At 48.3% G+C, this 21,652-nt stretch overlaps 2 protein-coding genes across 2 annotated transcripts; one reads left to right on the top strand and one right to left on the bottom strand.

The window, feature by feature from the left end:
* Nucleotides 1-20,098: 20,098 nt before the first annotated feature.
* On the bottom strand, nucleotides 20,099-20,535 carry LOC141161037 (histone H2B 1.1-like). The gene has a single exon (XM_073645825.1). It carries the CDS (start codon nucleotides 20,495-20,497, stop codon nucleotides 20,117-20,119), a length of 381 nt encoding a protein of 126 aa, XP_073501926.1. The 5' UTR covers nucleotides 20,498-20,535; the 3' UTR covers nucleotides 20,099-20,116.
* Nucleotides 20,536-20,829: 294 nt separating this feature from the next.
* Nucleotides 20,830-21,222, top strand: LOC141161036 (histone H2A type 1-like). Its single transcript, XM_073645824.1, has one exon. The coding sequence runs from the start codon at nucleotides 20,830-20,832 to the stop codon at nucleotides 21,220-21,222; it is 393 nt and encodes a 130-aa protein (XP_073501925.1).
* The last annotated feature ends 430 nt before the right edge of the window (nucleotides 21,223-21,652 follow it).

Below are 21,652 nucleotides of genomic sequence, written 5' to 3'. Positions count from 1 at the left end.
ATGGGCTCCTGTCAGGTATATATTATTGGAGCCTGCAGAATGTTTGGGCTTCTGTCAGGTATTTATTATTGGAGCCAGCAGAATCTATGGGCTCTTGTCAGGTATATATTATTGGAGCCAGAAGAATCTATGGGCTCCTGTCAGGTATATATTCATAGAATGGTAGAGTTGGAGGGGACCTCCTGGGTCATCTGGTCCAACCCCCTGCTCAAAGCAGGATTCGCTAAATCATCTCAGACAGATATCTGTCCAGCCTCTGTTTGAAGACGTCCATTGAAGGGGAACTCACCACCTCTCGTGGCAGCCTGTTCCACTCATTGATCACCCTCACTGTCAAAAAGTTTTTTCGAATATCTAATCTGTGTCTCCTCCCAATCAGTTTCATCCCATTGCTTCTAGTCTTTCCTTGTGCAAATGAGAATAAAGATGATCCTTCTACAATGTGACAGCCCTTGAGATATTTGTAGACAGCTATTAAGTCTCCTCTCAGTCTTCTTTTTTGCAAGCTAAACATTCCCAAATCCTGTAACCATTCCTCATAGGACATGGTTTGCAGACCGGTCATCATTCTGGTCGTTCTTCTCTGAACTTGCTCCAGTTTGTCGATGTCTTTTTTAAAATGTGGTGCCCAAAACTGGACGCAGTATTCCAGATGAGGTCTGACCAAAGAAAAGTAAAGTCCGATAACGACTTCACGTGATCTAGACTGTATGCTTCTGTTAATACATCCCAGAATTGTATTTGACTTTTTTGCTGCTGCATCACACTGTTGACTCATGTTCAGTCTATGATCTATTAGTATACCCAAGTCTTTTTCACATGTACTGTTGCTTAGCTCTATTCCTCCCATTTTGTATATGCTTTTTTCTTTTTTATTGCCCAGATATAGTACTTTGCATTTTTCCCTGTTAAAAACCATACTGTTAGTTACTGCCCAATGCTCCAGTTTATTTAGGTCTTTTTGAATCCCCTCTCTCTCTTTTCAAGTATTAGCTATCCCTCCTAGCTTTGTGTCATCAGCAAATTTAATCAGTTTACCCTCAATTCCTTCATCTAAATCATTGATAAAGATGTTGAACAATACAGGTCCCAGGACAGAACCCTGTGGTACCCCACTTGAGACATTCATCCAACTGGATGTGAAGCCAATTACGACCACTCTTTGAGTCCGATCACTAAGCCAGTTATGAATCCACCTAACAGTTGCCTTGTCCATTCCATACTTGGTAATTTTTTGAATAAGGATGGTGTGAGATACTTTGTCAAATGCTTTGCTGAAGTCAAGATATACTATATTTACAGCATTTCCCTGATCCACCCAGTCAGTGATTCTGTCATAGAAGGAAATTATGTTAGTCTGACATGACTTGTTAGTTACAAACCCATGCTGACTCTGGTTAATCACTTCATTCTTATCCAGGTACTTACATACATATTGTTTAATAATTTGTCAAAGATCTTTCCTGGTATAGAAGTCAGACTTACCGGCCTATAGTTCCCTGGGTCCACCTTCTTCCCTTTTTTGAAGATAGGAACAACATTTGCTCTTCTCCAGTCTTCTGGGACTTCTCCTGTTCTCCAAGAATTTTCAAAGATTATGGAGAGTGGATCTAAAATTTCTTCTACGATCTCCTTCAGTACTCTGGGGTGTAATTCGTCTGGACCTGGAGACTTGAACTCATTTATGTTAGCTAAATATTCCTTCACAATCTCTCTGTTTACAGATAACTTGGATTCTTCTTTTCCTTTAATAGGACAGTGAAGATCAGTTAATGTTACATTTTCTTTCTGAGAGAAAAGAGATGCAAAATAGGAATTAAAAAGTTCGGCCTTCTCAACATCCTTTCTTACCATTTCACCATTTTCATCCTGTAAAAATCCTATAGCATCTTTGACTTTTCTTTTACTTTTGACATACCCCCAAAATCCTTTTTTATTGCTTTTGACATCTCTTGCAAGCCTTAATTCATTGTCACCTTTAGCTAACCTGATACGTGCCCTACAGGATCTGCAGACTGCATTATAATCTTCTATAGATATGCCTCCCTCTTTCCATATGATAAACATTTCTTCCTTTCTTTTTTAGCATGTGTTTAAGTTCTGTGTTCATTCATCCTGGTTTCCTTAAATGCTTCCCATGCTTCCTACTTTTCGGGATTGTTAACGATATTATTGGAGGGAGCAGAACCTATGGGCTCCTGTCAGGTATATATTATTGGAGGCAGCAGAATCTATGGGCTCCTGTCAGGTATATATTATTGGAGGCAGCAGAATCTATGGGCTCCTTTCAGGTATATATTATTGGAGGCAGGAGAATGTATGGGCTCCTGTCAGGTATATATTATTGGAGCCAGCAGAATCTATGGGCTCCCGTCAGGTATATATTATTGGAGCCAGCAGAATCTATGGGCTCCTGTCAGGTATATATTAATGGAGGCAGCAGAATCTATGGGCTCCTGTCAGGTATATATTATTCGAGGCAGCAGAATCTATGGGCTCCTGTAAGTTATATATTATTGGAGCCAACAGAATCTATGGGCTCCTGTCAGGTATATATTATTTGATAATCATGCCCATTGCCCAGCTCCCGACATATGTTGATCACCAGCCAGATAAAACAAGGCAGCTGGGGGCTGGGATTTTCAGCATGGTAAGGCCCAAGCGTTCTTGGCCCCCACGCTGAAAATCGCTGCCTGCAGCCACCCCTGAAAATGGTGCATTCATCATAGCACCATTTCCAGGTGATTTACCCGGCTCTTCCAGCGGCCCTGGTGGTGAGTGGCACCCTGGGTAATAATAGGGTTATTACCAGGCCTGCTTTGTATTATCAGAAAAAAGAAAAAACATATTGTCCATACAGGCTTACAGCCCAAGAGTGGCATATCCAGTGGTAGCATAGCGTAGTTTCCCATCATACGAAGGTGACCTTGTCGTGGTTGATGGGCACACATAAATTGGCCAAATTATGCGCAAAAAACCTTCATTTTTCAAAGTGACATTAGTCTAGATACAATATTTCTTATATTTTCATGTATGGAGTGCCGAAGTTCTTTTTGCTATTGAGATTACTCTTTTCTTCAGAGCACCCGAATAGACCAGTGAGCGACCCCTCTCTTTTTTCTATTAATCATTTTTGGGATCCCGCTCCTGGAGCATTGCAGCAGGTACGTGTTCACACTATTAGAAGTTTGACAGCCTTTTTTCTGACCATGTGTCCCTTCCATTAAGTCACAGGTGGTTTTAACTAGCTCTACCAGCCCATACATTGTAGGTTAAAAGCCCAAGCAGAGACATATTGTCCATACAGGCTTACAGCCCAAGAGTGGCATATCCAGTGGTAGCATAGCGTAGTTTCCCATCATACGAAGGTGACCTTGTCGTGGTTGATGGGCACACATAAATTGGCCAAATTATGCGCAAAAAAACTTCATTTTTCAAAGTGACATTAGTCTAGATACAATATTTCTTATATTTTCATGTATGGAGTGCCGAAGTTCTTTTTGCTATTGCTTTGTATTATCAGCTGGTACTAAGCCCGAAATTCATGGTGTCACGCCAAATTAGACATAGCCACAATGAATTTCTAGTAAACAGAAAAAAAAAAGACAGAATTTTTTTTTTATTAAAAATAAAACTCATTTAGGGACTCCATCTTTAATAAAGAAAAATCCTCACTCCAACGTAATCCATAGGTCCTTTGTCTTCAGCTCTGCTACATCTTTGCCATCAGACAAATATGTCTGCTGACAGAGATGAGCAGGCACAGAATGACACTGGAGCACTGTTACTGTGTAGTGCGGCACTATGTTTTTTTTTTTGTCATTTCATGCAGTGTAGAATGTTACGCTCGCGCCTGGACTGACTGGCGAGAGCGTGATTAGTGATCCCACTGTAACATGAACCGAGGAGCGCCTGGAGGGGCTTAACTAAGTATCAACCCGATCCGACCAAGGTTGCACGGCGGCTTAGTCGACTCTGTGAACCAAGGAGGAACCTAGCAGAGGGACCAGGTGCTACTCCAGGTCAGACCCGGTCACTGTTGTTGACCCACACCGGGGAATGCAGGAACAGGCAGGTTAGACTGGCATACAGGCAGGTGGGTATTGGCAGGCACGGCTGGTATGCAGACAGGTGGATACTGGTAAGCACGGCCGGTATGCAGACAGGTGGGTATTGGCAAGTACGGCTGGTATGCAGACAGGTGGGTACTGGCAAGTACGGCTGGTATGCAGACAGGTGGGCACTGGCAAGCACGGCTGGTATGCAGACAGGTGGGCACTGGCAAGCACGGCTGGTATGCAGACAGGTGGGCACTGGCAAGCACGGCTGGAGTGCAGACAGGGAGGTACTAGCAGGTTGGAGCGCAGGCTGGATAGGGTCCAGTACAGACTGGGAGACAGGTTCAGAGCAGCAGATGGGGTAGTCAAGCAGAGTAAGGCGAAACCGCCGGAGCGGAGGACAAGGCAGAGCAGAGAGGAACAGCTGGTGCGGTGAGCAAGCAGAGCGGAGCAAAAACCGCAGGTGCGGTGGGCAAGGCAGAGCAGAGAGGAACCGCCGGAGCGGTGGACAAGGCAGAGCAGAGCGAAACCGCAGGTGCGGTCGACGAGGTAAAGCAGAGCGAAACCGCAGGTGCGGTGGACAAGGCTGAGCAGAGCGAAACCGCAGGTGCGGTGGACAAGGCAGAGCAGAGAGAAACTGCTGGCGCGGTGAGCAAGTCAGAGCAGAGAGGGCTGAAGGTGCAGGCAGAGAGGACAGGGCTCTCTTCACATGTAACAGACTGGAAAGCACAGGAAGATGGCTAGAACAAATGGAAGAAGATACGGAGGAAGGGAAAAGGGACAAGCCGAACCAGATACACACAATGTACTTACTATGAAGTAGCGAGTGGACACAAAACTCACAAACAGAAGTACAGAGACAACGAGTAGGAGTTAGGTGCAGGTTCAGATACTGCAGGAAAAGGGAAGGTACGGACATAGAGACAAACAGGTAACAGGCTAGGATACAGTTCAGACAGGAACTGCTACTGCAATGAGATACAAGAACGAGCCTGGGTATACAGCCCCCAGAGTGGCGGAAACAGACTAGAAGTCACAGTTAACAGGCCTGGGTATACAGCCCCCAGAGTGGCGGAAACAGACTAGAAGTCAGAGATATCAGGTCTGGGTATGCAGCCCCCAGAGTGGCGGAAACAGACAAGATACAGGACAGGACCTGGCAATTCAGTTGCAAAGACAAACTGAGTGAAGGTGTTGCTCAGGCCCCTCCTTCTGGGTGGAGGGGGTTTAAATATCCAGTGACTCTCAGCAATAGGCTGGAGACGCATTAGGGGTGCGCCCACAGCAGCTATAAGAATCAGGAAGTAACCGGGCCACCGCCCTAAGCAGTCAGTCAAGAGACATGCATACAGCATGAACTGGAGCAAGGTTTGCAGGCTGGACTGACAGGTAAGATTGCGGTCTTGCATAGTGGGAGGTGGTGCACTATGCAAGCACGCCGCCAGGGATGTTACATAGAAATCTTGGGAAAAGTGTGGATTGGGCTCTGGAAGTAATCAGTTATATCTAACTATGTTATTTTCTGCAGAGATAAGTCCTGCATAGAAGATGTGATATATCGGTCTGCAGATAAAGAACTTCAACTGGAGATATCACTGGTGAGTATGTGTATTACCTATACACACACACTGACACTATATACAGAGGTCCTGTGTGTAATGTCACTGGTGATCACTGTATTACCTATACACACACACTGACACTATATACAGAGCTCCTGTGCATAATGTCAATGGTGATCACTGTATTACCTCTACACTCACACTATACACAGAGCTCCTGTGTATAATGTCACTGATAATCTCTACATTATCTGTACACTGACTCTATATACAGAGCTTTTTTACATTTTCATTATCAGTCACTATCTGGTGCCATTATGTGCTATGGTCATGGCGTGGCGGTATTTGTCCCTTGTTTGTGGTATTATTCGGACAGGATGTATGTGGTGGTAGTATGTGGTCTTCTCATGGTGTGGCAGTATATATACCTTGTACTTGGTAGTATTTGATCACTATGTAGTGGTATGTGTTCTGGTCATGGTGTGGTGGTATTTCTCTAGGTATAGTGGATTTTTGTCAGTCATTTGTTTTTTCGGATATTAAGAATGGGAACTTTCTTTATTTGCAATACATATTAAATACTTGGATGTTTAGCCTCTCCCTGTGTGTGACTACTATGACGCGCCCCCTGGGCCGTGAGGTACTTGGTGCCGGGCCGGTCGTTGCTAGGGGAGATGTCACAGTGGCGGCAACCCGGTCCGTGACCCAGGGCAGTCAGTAAAAAGGGGAATATTATTTACAGGGGATTATAGTTTATATATAAAGTTTGTGATGCCACCTGTGGTATGCGGCTAAAGGGAGCCGCCGATGCGGAGCAGGTCCTCTGGAGCTGATGTTAGTGCAGCAAAGCTGGTGTGGCTCTCCAAAGGTAGAGCTTAGGTCCAGGGCAGTGTAGATGTTATAGGTTGTGCCTGAGAGGACCCCTTTCTATGTGCCTTCCTCTGTCATCTTCCTGCACTGGCTCTCGCCCTCCTGCCCTGCGCCTCGCAATCAGTGTCCCAATCCGGTAGCCTCGGGTCTTGTCGGGTGACCTGCAGTCCCCTGGACCCTCTGTGGCCACCTTCTCAGCGATATAATTGTGGATGTGGCCACTGCACCTTACAAGTACAGCAGCTTCCGGTTCCTAGCTGAGCCTTGTAGTTCTCCACGAGTTTAGGAGCAGGTCCCCTCTGCGGCTCGATCCCTTCACCGCCTGGCAGATTCGGGCGTACGGGTGGCCTCCAGCACTGCCCTTACCCCTGGGATCCCTTCTGTTCCTGGAGCCTTTCTCCTGCTCCCTCGCCTCTCTCAGTCCTGGGCCTCTCACTAGGCCCGCCTCCGGAGCAGAGCTCCTGCAGAGCCTCTGCTCCCCTCACTTTCATCCTCTGACTGGCTGAACTCACTTCCCAAGATGGTTCCCTCTTTTATATCACTTCGTTTCCTGTGCTTCCCTGAACTACGTCCTCCACCCACACCCACTACATAGTTCCACCCTTCAGCTAGGGACCAGGGACTGTGCTCTCCTTTAGGAGCAATCTCGCCCTGCCCCCACTGAAGTGGAATGTGTTGGATGCAGCTGTTAGGGTCCCTGGCAGTACTCCATCCTTACCTGAGAGTGAGATACCACACCTCTGGGTGAGATGCAGTACCTCTGTGGCGACTGAACCCGCAGGGGCGCCACAACTACACAGCAGCAGAGATGCACGTCAGCTCTAGACACAAAAATTAAGCTGTCATACAGCCCCAGATCCAAAAAAATGAGAACAATACGGTTTGCAGAACATGGCGCGAAAAGTGTGATTTTTTTTTTCAAACTTGTGAATTTGTTTTCACCACTTAGATACCAGTAAAGGTATATATGTTTGGTATCTACGAACTCGTACTGACCCGAGGCATGACACTGTCATGTCGGTTTTACCATATAGTGAACATGGTGACTAAAAAACCCAATAAACAAATGTGTAATTGCACTTTTTTTGCAGTTTTACTGCACTTGGAACTTTTATTGCCATTTCCCTGTACATTATATGGTAAAATAAATTATTGCATCTGAAAGTACAACTTGTCCCGCAAAAAAACTGTCTTTCCTGCTGCTACAGACTTTTATATGACTGCAATTTACATTCTGCTGCTTACACAAACATTTTTGCAGTTTACAAGACACTTCTTACACTTGCTTACACCCAGGTTTCATGTGAAAGAGTGTTCTCAAAGCTGAAAATAGTAAAAAATCGTCTGAGGTCTTCGATTGGACAGGAGCTTTTAGAGTCACTCCTTCTGTTGAACATTGAGTATGACATTTCAAGGAACTTAGACTATGATACATTATTAATACGCATGCAATGTCATCTTCTGTTCTGAAAAAAATTTTTGTAATTTTGCTGCTGAATGACTGTTAGTGTGTGTTTATTTGTTGTTTTGGGCCTTTCACTAACAATTGAATGGTACTGTATTATAGAGGAGAGGAAAACGTGCAATATAAACTTCCAAAATGCTTACAGAATTCTTTAAGTTTTCCCAGTGGGCCAAGTTTGGTGCTGCTACAATGAAGCTGGCTGCTGGGTTGCTAGATAGATGCAGGTTCAATTTGTGGCACTCATACTTTAAGAGAATGTACCTTGAAAGTATTTATTGTTATTGTTCTGTTATGGCACTTTATCACACACTCATGTGAATAAGATAACAGTGTTCCTCTTTTGCCAGGAGTGTTTCTTTAGTGTGTTATTTATTCATTATATTGGTTATTTATTGGTTAATAAAGTTGAATCAATTTGAAAGAGTTTGTGGACTTATGTTATTCTTATATACGGTAACTGCATGGTGCTGGTGGGCCCCAAGATTGATTTTTTTTCCTGGTGGGCCCCAGGTACTCCAGTCCGGCTCTGGCTGTGGGAACATTAGGCAAAAGCTTTTTCTCATGGTGTCAATCTTCTGCTTGAAGAATGAGGCAAAGTCTTCAGCTGAAATTAGAGGAGAGGGAGGAGACACTGGGGGATGAGGGAGAGAATTGAAGGTGTTGAATAGTTGTTTGGGGTTGTGAGACAGGGAGGATATGAGAGATGAGAAATATGTGTGTTTTGCTACAGTGAGTGTTGACTTGAAGGTAGTGAGGGAATGTTTAATCAGTGCGTACTGATAATACTGGAGGACTGGGGCTGCATTTTACCCTATGGTGGGGGCTGCATTTTTACTCTATGGGGGGCTACATTCTACTGCATACAGGACCATGGGGAGTGCAATATACTGTGTGGAGGACCGTGGGGAGTGCATTATACTGTGTGGAGGACCATGGCGAGTGCACTATACTCTGTGGAGTCTGAAGGTTTGTGCGGGGCCATTATACTGTATATAGGCCCATTATACTGCATGGAGGGCTGTGTGGGGGTCAAAGTTGGGGGATCAAACAGTTTTGGGGTCAGCATACTTTGCCCTGGGAGTAGAGGTGGGTACAGTAGGGTCATTACACTGTGCATGTGGAGGAATTCCCATGGTGGTACCATACTGTTTTTGGAGGCACTTTTGTTGGCATCACACTTTATGGGGCAATGAAAGAGGAATCTAGGACTTCAGCAGGAGAAAAATTACTACGTAATGGCTGGAAAGTTGTGAGATCTGCTCTTCTGTGACCACGACAATTATTTACTTTTTTTTTTTTTGGAGGGGGGGCGCAATTAGAACTTCTGCTGAGCAGGCAGAGTAGGGAAAGCAGCAGCTCTCCCTACTCTGCCTGTTTCCGGGGTAGACTGTGACAAGCATAGCGTCAACGGGTCTTTAATAGACCCGATGACGCTATGCGGCCAGTCAGTCACTTTAATGCCACAACCAACATGGCTACGGCATTACAGTGTGTGGCAAGCAATCCCTGCATGTTGTTTGACCCTCTAAATAGCGCCAAACATGCAGGGAGGTGACCCGAGCTCACGCCCCAGCAACCCGGAAATACTCGCGAGCATGTCGAGCACAGTGATGCTCGGCGAGTACCGAGTAGTGGTGAGCACGTTTGCTCATCATTTGTTAGAACCCTCCTGTTTGTTTTTTCCATCTTGTGTTTTGCAGTCACGTGACCATCTGCCTTTATATTCCAGCTCCGCCCTTTTGGCTGTGCTGGACTTCAGTGTTGTTTGACTGTTTTGCTAGCGAGGTGCTTCGGTGCCTTTCCCTGTCTGTTCGCTTGGTCCTTCTGGGACCTCTAGTACCTTTGGTCAGTTTATCTTTTGTGCTCTGCAACATTTTTGCTCCAGTCCTTAGTTCTTTTAGGGACCCCTCCCCTTATTCTATTGGTCTTCGTTCAGAATAGCCGAGGACTAAGGCGGGTCTGTTCACAAAGAACAGGCAGCCCGTTACATCGTAGGGATTCAGCTTAGTCTTACTGTAGGGATAGCTTTCCCCTTTCTTTCCTTAGTGCTTGTTGCAGATCATAACAGTAAGTTCAGCCCAAAGAAACTAAAGGAAAGAAATTCGGGGATCAGTATGGCTTCCATCCAAGTTTTGGCTCAACGCTTGCAGGGATTGTATCTGGAGGTGGCCGAGCTCCAGCAACACGTGAGTAGCTGTTCTGGAGCGCATTTTGTGGAACCCAAGGTAGGACTGCCTGATGTTTTTAATGGTAAACAGCAAGATTTTTTTTCCTTTAAAAATGCTTGTTTGTTATATTTTCGCTTGAGACCAAGGTCCTCTGGGAATGAATCACAGCGCATTGGTTTTATTATGTCACTTTTGCGCAATGAACCACAGGGGTGGGCCTTTTCTCTCCAACCTAATGATCCATGCTTAAGGTCTGTAGAATAATTTTTTTCTGCTATGGGTCTATTATATGACGATCCTGATCGAATCTCATCTGCTGAGACAGAACTCAGGTGTTTGAATCAGGGGTCAGGTGATGTTGAAAATTATTGCACACACTTTAGAAGATGGGCTTCAGATGTCAAATGGAATGATCCTGCTCTGAAATGTCTATTTCTTGCTGGTCTGAGTGAAAGGGTTAAGGATTTGCTAATTGCATTCCCCGCACCTGAGACTCTGCAGGATGCCATGCAATTAGCTGTTTGTGTGGATAGGAGACTGAGATTTAGGCAGAATGAGGTAAAGACTGCTATAATGCCAGGTCCTAGCCCCCAGAAAATCTGCTCAGACGGCGGAGAAACGATGGAGGTTGGGGCAAAGTCTCTCCCCTCTCAGGAAAGAGACCGGAGGTTCGCCGAGGGATTGTGTCTTTATTGTGGTAAAGCTGACCATTTGATTAAGTATTGTGAGCTTCGTTTAAGTAAAGAAAAAAAAAAAGGTCAGGTACGCCCGTATAGCTTGTTTACGCTCTGCAGGAGTATTTCATTCAGGGAGTACTACTTTGCAGGAAAATTTGATTGAATTTCAGGTATTTGTGGATTGTGGTTCAACACTTAATGTGATTGATAAAGGGTTTTTGGAAAAACATAAATTGAAATCCAAACCTTTGTCATCACCTATTTCTGTGATTGCTATTGATAACACTCCCTTGAAATGTATTACTCACAAGGTTGCTGCATTTCCTCTCACTATCAATGGACTCTCACCAAGAAATTTTGGACTTGGTTGTATTAAATAATTTACCATAAATGTTGTAATGGTCGCATTGCGGCTGTGGAAAAAGGGGAATTACCTGTACCTATTCAAGATTTTTGGAGGGTTTTTTAGGAGGAGGAGACACAAGTTTTACCTCCTCATAGGGATTATGATTGTGCCATTTAGTTTGTTCTGGGAGCTACTCTTCCCAAGAGTCGCTTGTTTAATCTGACTATCCCTGAAAGAAAGGCCTTGGAGGAGTACATACAGACTAGCCTGGCTGCTGGTCAGATTAGACCTTCTAAGTCGCCTGTGGCAGTTGGATTTTTCATGTTAACCCCTTTACCTCCGAGGGTGGTTTGCGCCTTAATGACCAGGCCAATTTTTACAATTCTGACCACTGTCACTTTATGAGGTAATTACTCTGGAATGCTTCAACGGATCCTCCAGGTACGCACTCCTGGGGTCCCTTCAGTCCACTCCTGGAGCCTCCTCCGTTCCTCTCCTCTCCTTCCTTCTCCTCCAGGCCCAGACCTTGTGACTTGGCCTGCCCGTGGAGCAGAGCTCGTACAGAGCCCCTGCTCCCTGTCTTCTCCTCTCTCTTCTCTACTCTCTGTCCTGGCAGAGCCTCATAGGCTAGACACGCCTCCGGAGCAGAGCTCCACAGAGGCCCTGTTCTGTCACTTCTTCCCTCTGACGGAGCACTGTCTCTAAGATGGCTCCCACCTTTTATACCTCTCTCATCAGTGCACCCAGGATCTACTCTCCCACACCCACACACTACCGGGTTCCCCCTTTCTAGGTGTTCCCTCCCCCCATTCCAGCCAGGGACAGGGGCAGTTGTGCTCACACTTGGGAGCATTGTCGCCCTGTCCCCCGGAAATGTGGTGTAGTGCATGCGGGTGTTAGGGTCCTGAGCCACACTCCATCCTTACCTGGAAGTGAGATATCGCACCTCTGGGTGAGATGCAATACCTCTGTAGCGCCCGAACCCTTGGGGCGCTACATATATACTGTACAGACTGCTCTATATACTGTACAGGCAGCTCTATATACTGTACATACTACTCTATATACTGTAAAGGCAGCTCTTTATACTGTGCACACTGCTCTATGTACTGCACACACTGCTCTATATACTATACAGGCAGCTATATATACTGTGCAAACTGCTCTATATACTGTACACACTGCTCTATATACTGTACAGACAGCTCTATATACTGTACACACTGCTCTATATACTGGACAGACTGCTCTATATACTGTACACACTGCTGTACATACTGTACAGGCTGCTCTATATACTGTACAAACTGCTCTATATACTGTGCAAACTGCTCTATATACTGTACACACTGCTCTATATACTGTACAGGCTGCTCTATATACTTTACACATAGGCAGATTATAATGAGGGCAATCTGGGCTACCGCCCGGGGCCCCGCTCCTCAGGGGGGCTCCGGGGTGTCTATGGCTAGATTGCCCTCATTATATGTGCGGCGCCGCGGCACATAACGGCAGACAGTGGCGGGGGGGCCCCCGGACCGCTCCCCCAGCAGCGGCGCACGGCCGCTACTTCTTATTCGGCCGCGCCAACACTGCAGCAGTTAACTTCCCTGTGCTGGTCCGGCCACGTCACAGCTAGGAGACACGGCCCTGTGCGCGGCCGTGTCTCCTAGCTGTGACGTCACGCAGTGCGCTCCCGGCCTGCACTGCTGCATCGGAGAGGAGCAGGAGGACTGGAGCCGAGCCGGGGGATGGTGAGTGTGTGTGAGTGTGTGTGTGTGTGTGTGATTGAGTGTGTGTGTGTGTGTGTGTGCAGAGAGATGTCATTGAGTGATGTCTGTTTATATGTATTTTTGTGTTTCAAATGTGTTTATGCGTGTATGTATGTATATGTCTGTATATGTTTGTGTGTGCGTGACTGCGTGCGGACTCCTGCTGAGTATAAATGGCACCGTGCGGCCTCCTGCTGTCTCTAGGGGTGGGGGCCGTGTGTCCTCCCGCTGTGTATTGATGGCGCTGTGTGGCCTCTCGCTGTGTATAGATGGCGCCGTGCGGCCTCCTGCTGTGTATAGATGGCTATGCGTGGCCTCCTGCTGTGTATAGATGGCTATGTGCGGCCTCCCGCTGTGTATAGATGGCTACGTGCAGCCTCCCGCTGTGTATAGATGGCTATGTGCGGCCTCCTCCTGTATATAGATGGCTATGTGCGGCCTCCGGCTGTGTATAGATGGCTACGTGCGGCCTCCCGCTGTGTATAGATGGCACCGTTCTGCCTCCTGCTGTGTATAGATGGCACCGTGCGGCCTCCTGCTGTGTATAGATAGCTACGTGCGGCCTCCTGCTGTGTATAGATGGCACCGTGTGGCCTCCCGCTGTGTATAGATGGCTACGTGCGGCCTCCCGCTGTGTATAGATGGCACCGTTCTGCCTCCTGCTGTGTATAGATGGCACCGTGCGGCCTCCTGCTGTGTATAGATAGCTACGTGCGGCCTCCTGCTGTGTATAGATGGCACCTTGTGGCCTCCCGCTGAGTATAGATGGCACCGTGCGGCCTCGCGCTGTGTATAGATGGCTACGTGTGCTTCATATTTTGAGCGTTTCTGTATCTCCCTGGCAGAAAAAACGCGTGCGGATTGAACATGCGGATTGTACATGCGTTTTTCCTGCCAGGGACAAGCGGAAGTGAACCGTTCTTCACATGCATTTCTGCATGCGGGTTGACAAGCGCTTTCCAAGCGATTTTAGCATCACTTGGAAAGTGCTTGACAACTTGGTTACACTATATAAATCCATGCAACCAGCATGGATTTATATAGTGTGAACGTAAAAGAATGGTAAAAAATAAAAAATATATACTTACCTTCTGATGGCCTGCCGACGTCAGCGGTCGTGTGACCCGTCACATGACTAAATGACGTCACGGCAGGTCATTTTCAGACCATCGCGAGCTGCCGGCAAGCCAGGACGCATAGGATAAAGACACCGGGGGACGTCATAAGGTAAGTATAATATTTATTTTTTATTTTATTCTTTTTTTACAGGTTCTATGGTACCCGGGTGCGGAGAGACTCCTCTTCTCCAAACCTGGTTACCATCTGCACATTGAAACGCATGGATTCTGCATGTACAAATGCAGTGATGCGGATTCCATGCGTTCCATTGCAAGTCAATGGCGGCGAAAACGCCGCGCTTCCGCAAAATAATTGGTAATGCTGCGGATTTTTCCGCAATGATAATCCGCAGCGGAAATTTCCGCAGCATGTGCAGTGCACATGCGGATTATCATTGGCGAACATGGAAGGCCTTCTACCAAGCGTTTTTTAAGTGTTTCTGCAGTGGAATTGCCGCGGCGGAAACGCATAAAAAACTCATAGTGGGCAAACAGCCTAAAAAAAATTATTATAATTAATATTGTGCCCAATTAATTTCATGTGAACTATCACAGGGGATCATGTGACATGTGATACATCAGGTGTGTGTGTGGGGGGGGCTGCGCTACTCTTAATCCACCCCTGACTATACAGGCTACTCTATATACTGTACAGGCTACTCTATATACTGTACAGGCGGCACTATATATTATACACATTGCTCTATATACTGTACAGGCTGCTCTATATACTATACACACTGCTCTATATACTGTACACACTGCTCTATATACTGTACAGGCTGCTCTATATACTGTACATGCTGCTCTATATACTGTACACGCTGCTCTATATACTGTACACACTGCTCTATATACTGTACACGCTGCTCTATATACTGTACACACTGCTCTATATAATGTACAGGCTGCTCTATATACTGTACACACTGCTCTATATACTGCACACGCTGCTCTATATACTGTACAGGCTGCTCTATATACTGTACACACTGCTCTATATACTGTACAGGCTGCTCTATATACTGCACACACTGCTCTATATACTGTACAGGCTGCTCTATATACTGTACACACTGCTCTATATACTGTACACCCTGCTCTACAAACTGTACAGGCTGCTCTATATACTGTACACACTGCTCTATATACTGTACAGGCGGCTCTATATATTATACACACTGCTCTATATACTGTATAGGCTGCTCTACATACTGTACAGGCAGCTCTATATACTGTACAGGCTGCTCTATATACTGTACAGACTGCTCTATATACTATACACGCTGCTCTATATACTGTACACACTGCTCTATATACTGTACAGGCAGCTCTATATACTGTACAGGCGGCTCTATATATTATACACACTGCTCTATATACTGTACACCCTGCTCTACAAACTGTACAGGCTGCTCTATATACTGTACACACTGCTCTATATACTGTACAGGCGGCTCTATATATTATACACACTGCTCTATATACTGTATAGGCTGCTCTACATACTGTACAGGCAGCTCTATATACTGTACAGGCTGCTCTATATACTGTACAGACTGCTCTATATACTATACACGCTGCTCTATATACTGTACACACTGCTCTACATACTGTACAGGCAGCTCTATATACTGTACAGGCTGCTCTATATACTGTACAGACTGCTCTATATACTATACACGCTGCTCTATATACTGTACACACTGCTCTATATACTGTACAGGCAGCTCTATATACTGTACAGGCAGCTCTATATACTATACACACTGCTGTATATAATTGTTGTGTAGTCTGTGCACTATATACAGCTGTGCTCTGTGTGTAGACGCTGCATTTTGTGTCTTCTCTCAGCAGTTCACCTTTTGCACAATAGTGGGGTGTACTTATATTACAGGTCAGGGAGGTGGCAGTCAGCGGAGGCCATCGCCTGTGTTACCCTTCTGGGGTCTCAGCAGCTCCAGATCGTCTCCACATCGTGCAATCCGCTTTCTGTACGATAGACATTATCCGGGCAGGGAAGCACATCTGGAGCGCGGAGCTTCTCTCTGTTGGGAGGAGACGGGGCCCATGTTCAGTGTCAGTGGATAAAGAGGGAGAGGACAAGAGGAAGAGCTGAAGAGCGATCAGTACCTGAGCAGGAAAGAATCTCCTGAGGAGGATGTGATGACTGAGGATCTAACTGCATGCCTGACCTATACTGCATGCCTGACCTATACTGCATGCCTGACCTATACTGCATGCCTGACCTATACTGCATGCCTGACCTATACTGCATGCCCGACCTATACTGCATGCCCGACCTATACTGCATGCCCGACCTATACTGCATGCCTGACCTATACTGCATGCCTGACCTATACTGCATGCCCGACCTATACTGCATGCCCGACCTATACTGCATGCCCGACCTATACTGCATGCCCGACCTATACTGCATGCCCGACCTATACTGCATGCCTGACCTATACTGCATGCCTGACCTATACTGCATGCCCGACCTATACTGCATGCCCGACCTATACTGCATGCCTGACCTATACTGCATGCCCGACCTATACTGCATGCCTGACCTATACTGCATGTCTGACCTATACTGCATGTCTGACCTATACTGCATGCCTGACCTATACTGCATGCCTGACCTATACTGCATGCCTGACCTATACTGCATGCCCGACCTATACTGCATGCCTGACCTATACTGCATGTCTGACCTATACTGCATGCCTGACCTATACTGCATGCCTGACCTATACTGCATGCCTGACCTATAGGCTCCTGACAGCAGAGTGTAATGTTCTGAGCAATGAACTCTCAGCAATCTGCAATCCACAATCGTACGTGTCCTGTCACAAACCTCCTGCCTTTAGCTGTAGAATTGATCTGTAAATGGATTACTGGAAAACTGCTGAGGAGATGATCGGGGAGACATAATGAGATCTGCATGGGAAAGTAGAATTGATCTTTCTAGAAATGTTTCTTGTAGGATAAATCCCCGATCAGTATATAGTCCTCCACAATAGTGATTGTGATGCAATGTACTGAAGAGAAAGATCTGCTGCCCTAATCCCGAAACTCTACAGACTCCTGTATGTGATGTAAACGAGGAATAATCGCTGCACACATGCAGGTGTTCCCGATATCGGCCCGACATAGGACCACGTGTTATATGAAGACAAAGAACAGAAAATCCATCAAGCACTGAGCGGGAATTCACCCATTGGTAACATTAGCTCCTCCTCTTCCTCTGCGGATTATGAATTTCCCGCTCATTGTAGTTTCCACAACTTCTAAATGTAATGATGTAATTTCTTCCGCTGTGAAAAGAAGTGTCCGGAATTATAGATAAATTCTACACAAATGTCTCATGTTATTCGGAGAAACATGAACTAAACGAATCATGTTATACAGGATGAAGGAGACCCCGGAATATCAGATCTGGGGAGCAAGGGGTGGAGTAAAAAGCCACTGAACACAGGACAACTCGCTCATAAGATTACTGAAAGGATCAGAGCTGTGAAGGACTCATTCATAGGTTTCACTATCAGTCTAGAAAGGGTTAATCAGCTCTACTAGCGCCACCTGTCATTTACCCTGTGAATAGACAGAACACAGGAGCAGCCACAGCTCTGATGTAGACGGGAGAGGACACAGGAGCAGCCACAGCTCTGATGTAGACGGGAGAGGACACAGGAGCAGCCACAGCTCTGATGTAGACGGGAGAGGACACAGGAGCAGCCACCGCTCTGATGTAGACGGGAGAGGACACAGGAGCAGCCACAGCTCTGATGTAGACGGCAGAGGACACAGGAGCAGCCACCGCTCTGATGTACACGGGAGAGGAGACAGGAGCAGCCACAGCTCTGATGTAGACGGGAGAGGACACAGGAGCAGCCACAGCTCTGATGTAGACGGGAGAGGACACAGGAGCAGCCACAGCTCTGATGTAGACGGGAGAGGACACAGGAGCAGCCACAGCTCTGATGTACACGGGAGAGGACACAGGAGCAGCCACAGCTCTGATGTACACGGGAGAGGACACAGGAGCAGCCACAGCTCTGATGTAGACGGGAGAGGACACAGGAGCAGCCACAGCTCTGATGTACACGGGAGAGGACACAGGAGCAGCCACAGCTCTGATGTACACGGGAGAGGACACAGGAGCAGCCACAGCTCTGATGTAGACGGCAGAGGACACAGGAGCAGCCACAGCTCCGATGGAGACGGGAGAGGACACAGGAGCAGCCACAGCTCCGATGTAGACGGGAGAGGACACAGGAGCAGCCACAGCTCCGATGTAGACGGGAGAGGACACAGGAGCAGCCACAGCTCCGATGTAGACGGGAGAGGACACAGGAGCAGCCACAGCTCTGATGTAGACGGGAGAGGACACAGGAGCAGCCACAGCTCTGATGTAGACGGGAGAGGACACAGGAGCAGCCACAGCTCTGATGGAGACGGGAGAGGACACAGGAGCAGCCACAGCTCCGATGTAGACGGGAGAGGACACAGGAGCAGCCACAGCTCCGATGTAGACGGGAGAGGACACAGGAGCAGCCACAGCTCTGATGTAGACGGGAGAGGACACAGGAGCAGCCACAGCTCTGATGTAGACGGGAGAGGACACAGGAGCAGCCACCGCTCCGATGGAGACGGGAGAGGACACAGGAGCAGCCACAGCTCCGATGGAGACGGGAGAGGACACAGGAGCAGCCACAGCTCCGATGTAGACGGGAGAGGACACAGGAGCAGCCACAGCTCCGATGTAGACGGGAGAGGACACAGGAGCAGCCACAGCTCCGATGTAGACGGGAGAGGACACAGGAGCAGCCACAGCTCTGATGTAGACGGGAGAGGACACAGGAGCAGCCACAGCTCTGATGTAGACGGGAGAGGACACAGGAGCAGCCACAGCTCTGATGGAGACGGGAGAGGACACAGGAGCAGCCACAGCTCCGATGTAGACGGGAGAGGACACAGGAGCAGCCACAGCTCCGATGTAGACGGGAGAGGACACAGGAGCAGCCACAGCTCTGATGTAGACGGGAGAGGACACAGGAGCAGCCACAGCTCTGATGTAGACGGGAGAGGACACAGGAGCAGCCACAGCTCTGATGTAGACGGCAGAGGACACAGGAGCAGCCACAGCTCCGATGTAGATGGCAGAGGACACAGGAGCAACCACAGCTCTGATGTAGACGGGAGAGGACACAGGAGCAGCCACAGCTCTGATGTAGACGGGAGAGAACACAGGAGCAGCCACAGCTCTGATGTACACGGGAGAGGACACAGGAGCAGCCACAGCTCCGATGTAGACGGGAGAGGACACAGGAGCAGCCACAGCTCCGATGTAGACGGCAGAGGACACAGGAGCAGCCACAGCTCTGATGGAGACGGGAGAGGACACAGGAGCAGCCACAGCTCCGATGTAGACGGCAGAGGACACAGGAGCAGCCACAGCTCCGATGTAGACGGCAGAGGACACAGGAGCAGCCACAGCTCCGATGTAGACGGCAGAGGACACAGGAGCAGCCACAGCTCCGATGTAGACGGCAGAGGACACAGGAGCAGCCACAGCTCCGATGTAGACGGCAGAGGACACAGGAGCAGCCACAGCTCCGATGTAGACGGCAGAGGACACAGGAGCAGCCACAGCTCTGATGTAGACGGGAGAGGACACAGGAGCAGCCACAGCTCTGATGTAGACGGGAGAGGACACAGGAGCAGCCACAGCTCTGATGTACACGGGAGAGGACACAGGAGCAGCCACAGCTCTGATGTACACGGGAGAGGACACAGGAGCAGCCACAGCTCTGATGGAGACGGGAGAGGACACAGGAGCAGCCACAGCTCCGATGTAGACGGCAGAGGACACAGGAGCAGCCACAGCTCCGATGTAGACGGCAGAGGACACAGGAGCAGCCACAGCTCCGATGTAGATGGCAGAGGACACAGGAGCAGCCACAGCTCTGATGTAGACGGGAGAGGACACAGGAGCAGCCACAGCTCTGATGTAGACGGGGTGGTGGCTCTTAGAAGAGCCTTTGGGGTGATGGCGGAGCAGCAGACGGAGCAGATCACTTGGCGCTGGTGTACTTGGTGACGGCCTTGGTGCCCTCGGACACGGCGTGCTTGGCCAGCTCTCCGGGCAGCAGCAGGCGCACGGCGGTCTGGATCTCCCGGGAGGTGATGGTGGAGCGCTTGTTGTAGTGAGCCAGGCGGGAGGATTCCCCTGCGATGCGCTCGAAGATGTCGTTGACGAAGGAGTTCATGATGCCCATGGCCTTGGAGGAGATGCCGGTGTCGGGGTGGACCTGCTTCAGCACCTTGTACACGTAGATGGCGTAACTCTCCTTCCTGCTCTTCCTACGTTTCTTGCCGTCCTTCTTCTGAGTCTTAGTGACGGCTTTCTTGGAGCCCTTCTTGGGCGCTGGCGCAGACTTGGCGGGATCAGGCATGGTGAGTATACAGCGATCACAACTCCGAGAAGAGAGAACAATGTTCCTGCTCCTGCAGCGCAGCGGTATTTATAGCCACACATGCAAATGAGCACTGCCGCCTGCTCCTCTCCTACTGGGTAAGAAAGTCATGTGACCTGTGTAAGCTTCGCCCGCTGCGTCTTATTGGTGTTTCCACACGTCTGCTCTCCATTGGCGGCTTCAGATCCATCCAATGATAAGGTAGGAGGTCGGGGCAGCAGCGGATAAAAAGCGGCTGAGGAGCCAGAAGGGGCATTATTCTAGAGTTCACTTCTGTCTCTGCTTTTGACTATTTGGAGAAGATTACAGCGATGTCTGGACGCGGCAAACAAGGAGGCAAAGTCCGTGCTAAGGCAAAGACCCGCTCATCCCGGGCAGGACTCCAGTTCCCAGTCGGCCGTGTGCACAGGCTTCTCCGCAAGGGCAATTATGCCGAGAGAGTCGGCGCCGGCGCTCCGGTCTATCTGGCCGCTGTGCTGGAGTATCTGACTGCTGAGATCCTGGAATTGGCCGGCAATGCCGCCCGGGACAACAAGAAGACCCGCATCATCCCCCGTCACCTGCAGCTGGCGGTGCGCAATGACGAGGAGCTCAACAGGCTGCTGGGTGGGGTGACCATTGCCCAGGGAGGCGTCCTGCCCAACATCCAGGCCGTGCTGCTGCCCAAGAAGACCGAGAGCAGCAAGGCGAGCAAGAGCAAGTGAGCGCCGCTCCTCCACATCTGTCCGAACAACCAAAGGCTCTTCTAAGAGCCACCACATCCTCCTCATCAGAGCCGGCACCGCTGGTGGATAAGCGACCCATCGCCTGCAGCGTCAGATAGAACTACACGATACATTGTTTACTATAGAGTAGAAGCATTAAATGCACAGGTAGATCCTGCTACATGTTACTGGTGTGGTGATGGTGCAGTGATCTAGTATATTCAGCAGTGTACAAGGGATGACTGGTAAATATTTCCGTAGGGGAAGATTAAGCATGGAGTCCAGTCATTATGTTTTTTATTCCACAAAACCTATAAATTGGACGATTACTTTGCTTGGGTTTTCTGCGCTCCACACAATCCTCATGTAGGGGGAGAGGAGGTTAATTCCAATCAGTGCCGTTATCTGTATATTCAGCAGTGATCTGATG

Source organism: Phyllobates terribilis, unplaced genomic scaffold (genome assembly GCF_046119375.1).
Source record: "Phyllobates terribilis strain yellow unplaced genomic scaffold, ASM4611937v1 Scaffold_9__5_contigs__length_417890890, whole genome shotgun sequence".
In the NCBI taxonomy this organism is placed as follows: domain Eukaryota; kingdom Metazoa; phylum Chordata; class Amphibia; order Anura; family Dendrobatidae; genus Phyllobates; species Phyllobates terribilis.
The sequence above is the reverse complement of the archived record's forward strand: the minus strand, read 5'-3'. Positions and strand labels throughout refer to the sequence as shown.

Coding starts and splice junctions, on each gene's coding strand:
- LOC141161037 (XM_073645825.1), bottom strand. CDS start 20,497: ATGCCTGATCCCGCCAAGTCTGCGCCAGCGCCCAAGAAGGGCTCCAAG.
- LOC141161036 (XM_073645824.1), top strand. CDS start 20,830: ATGTCTGGACGCGGCAAACAAGGAGGCAAAGTCCGTGCTAAGGCAAAG.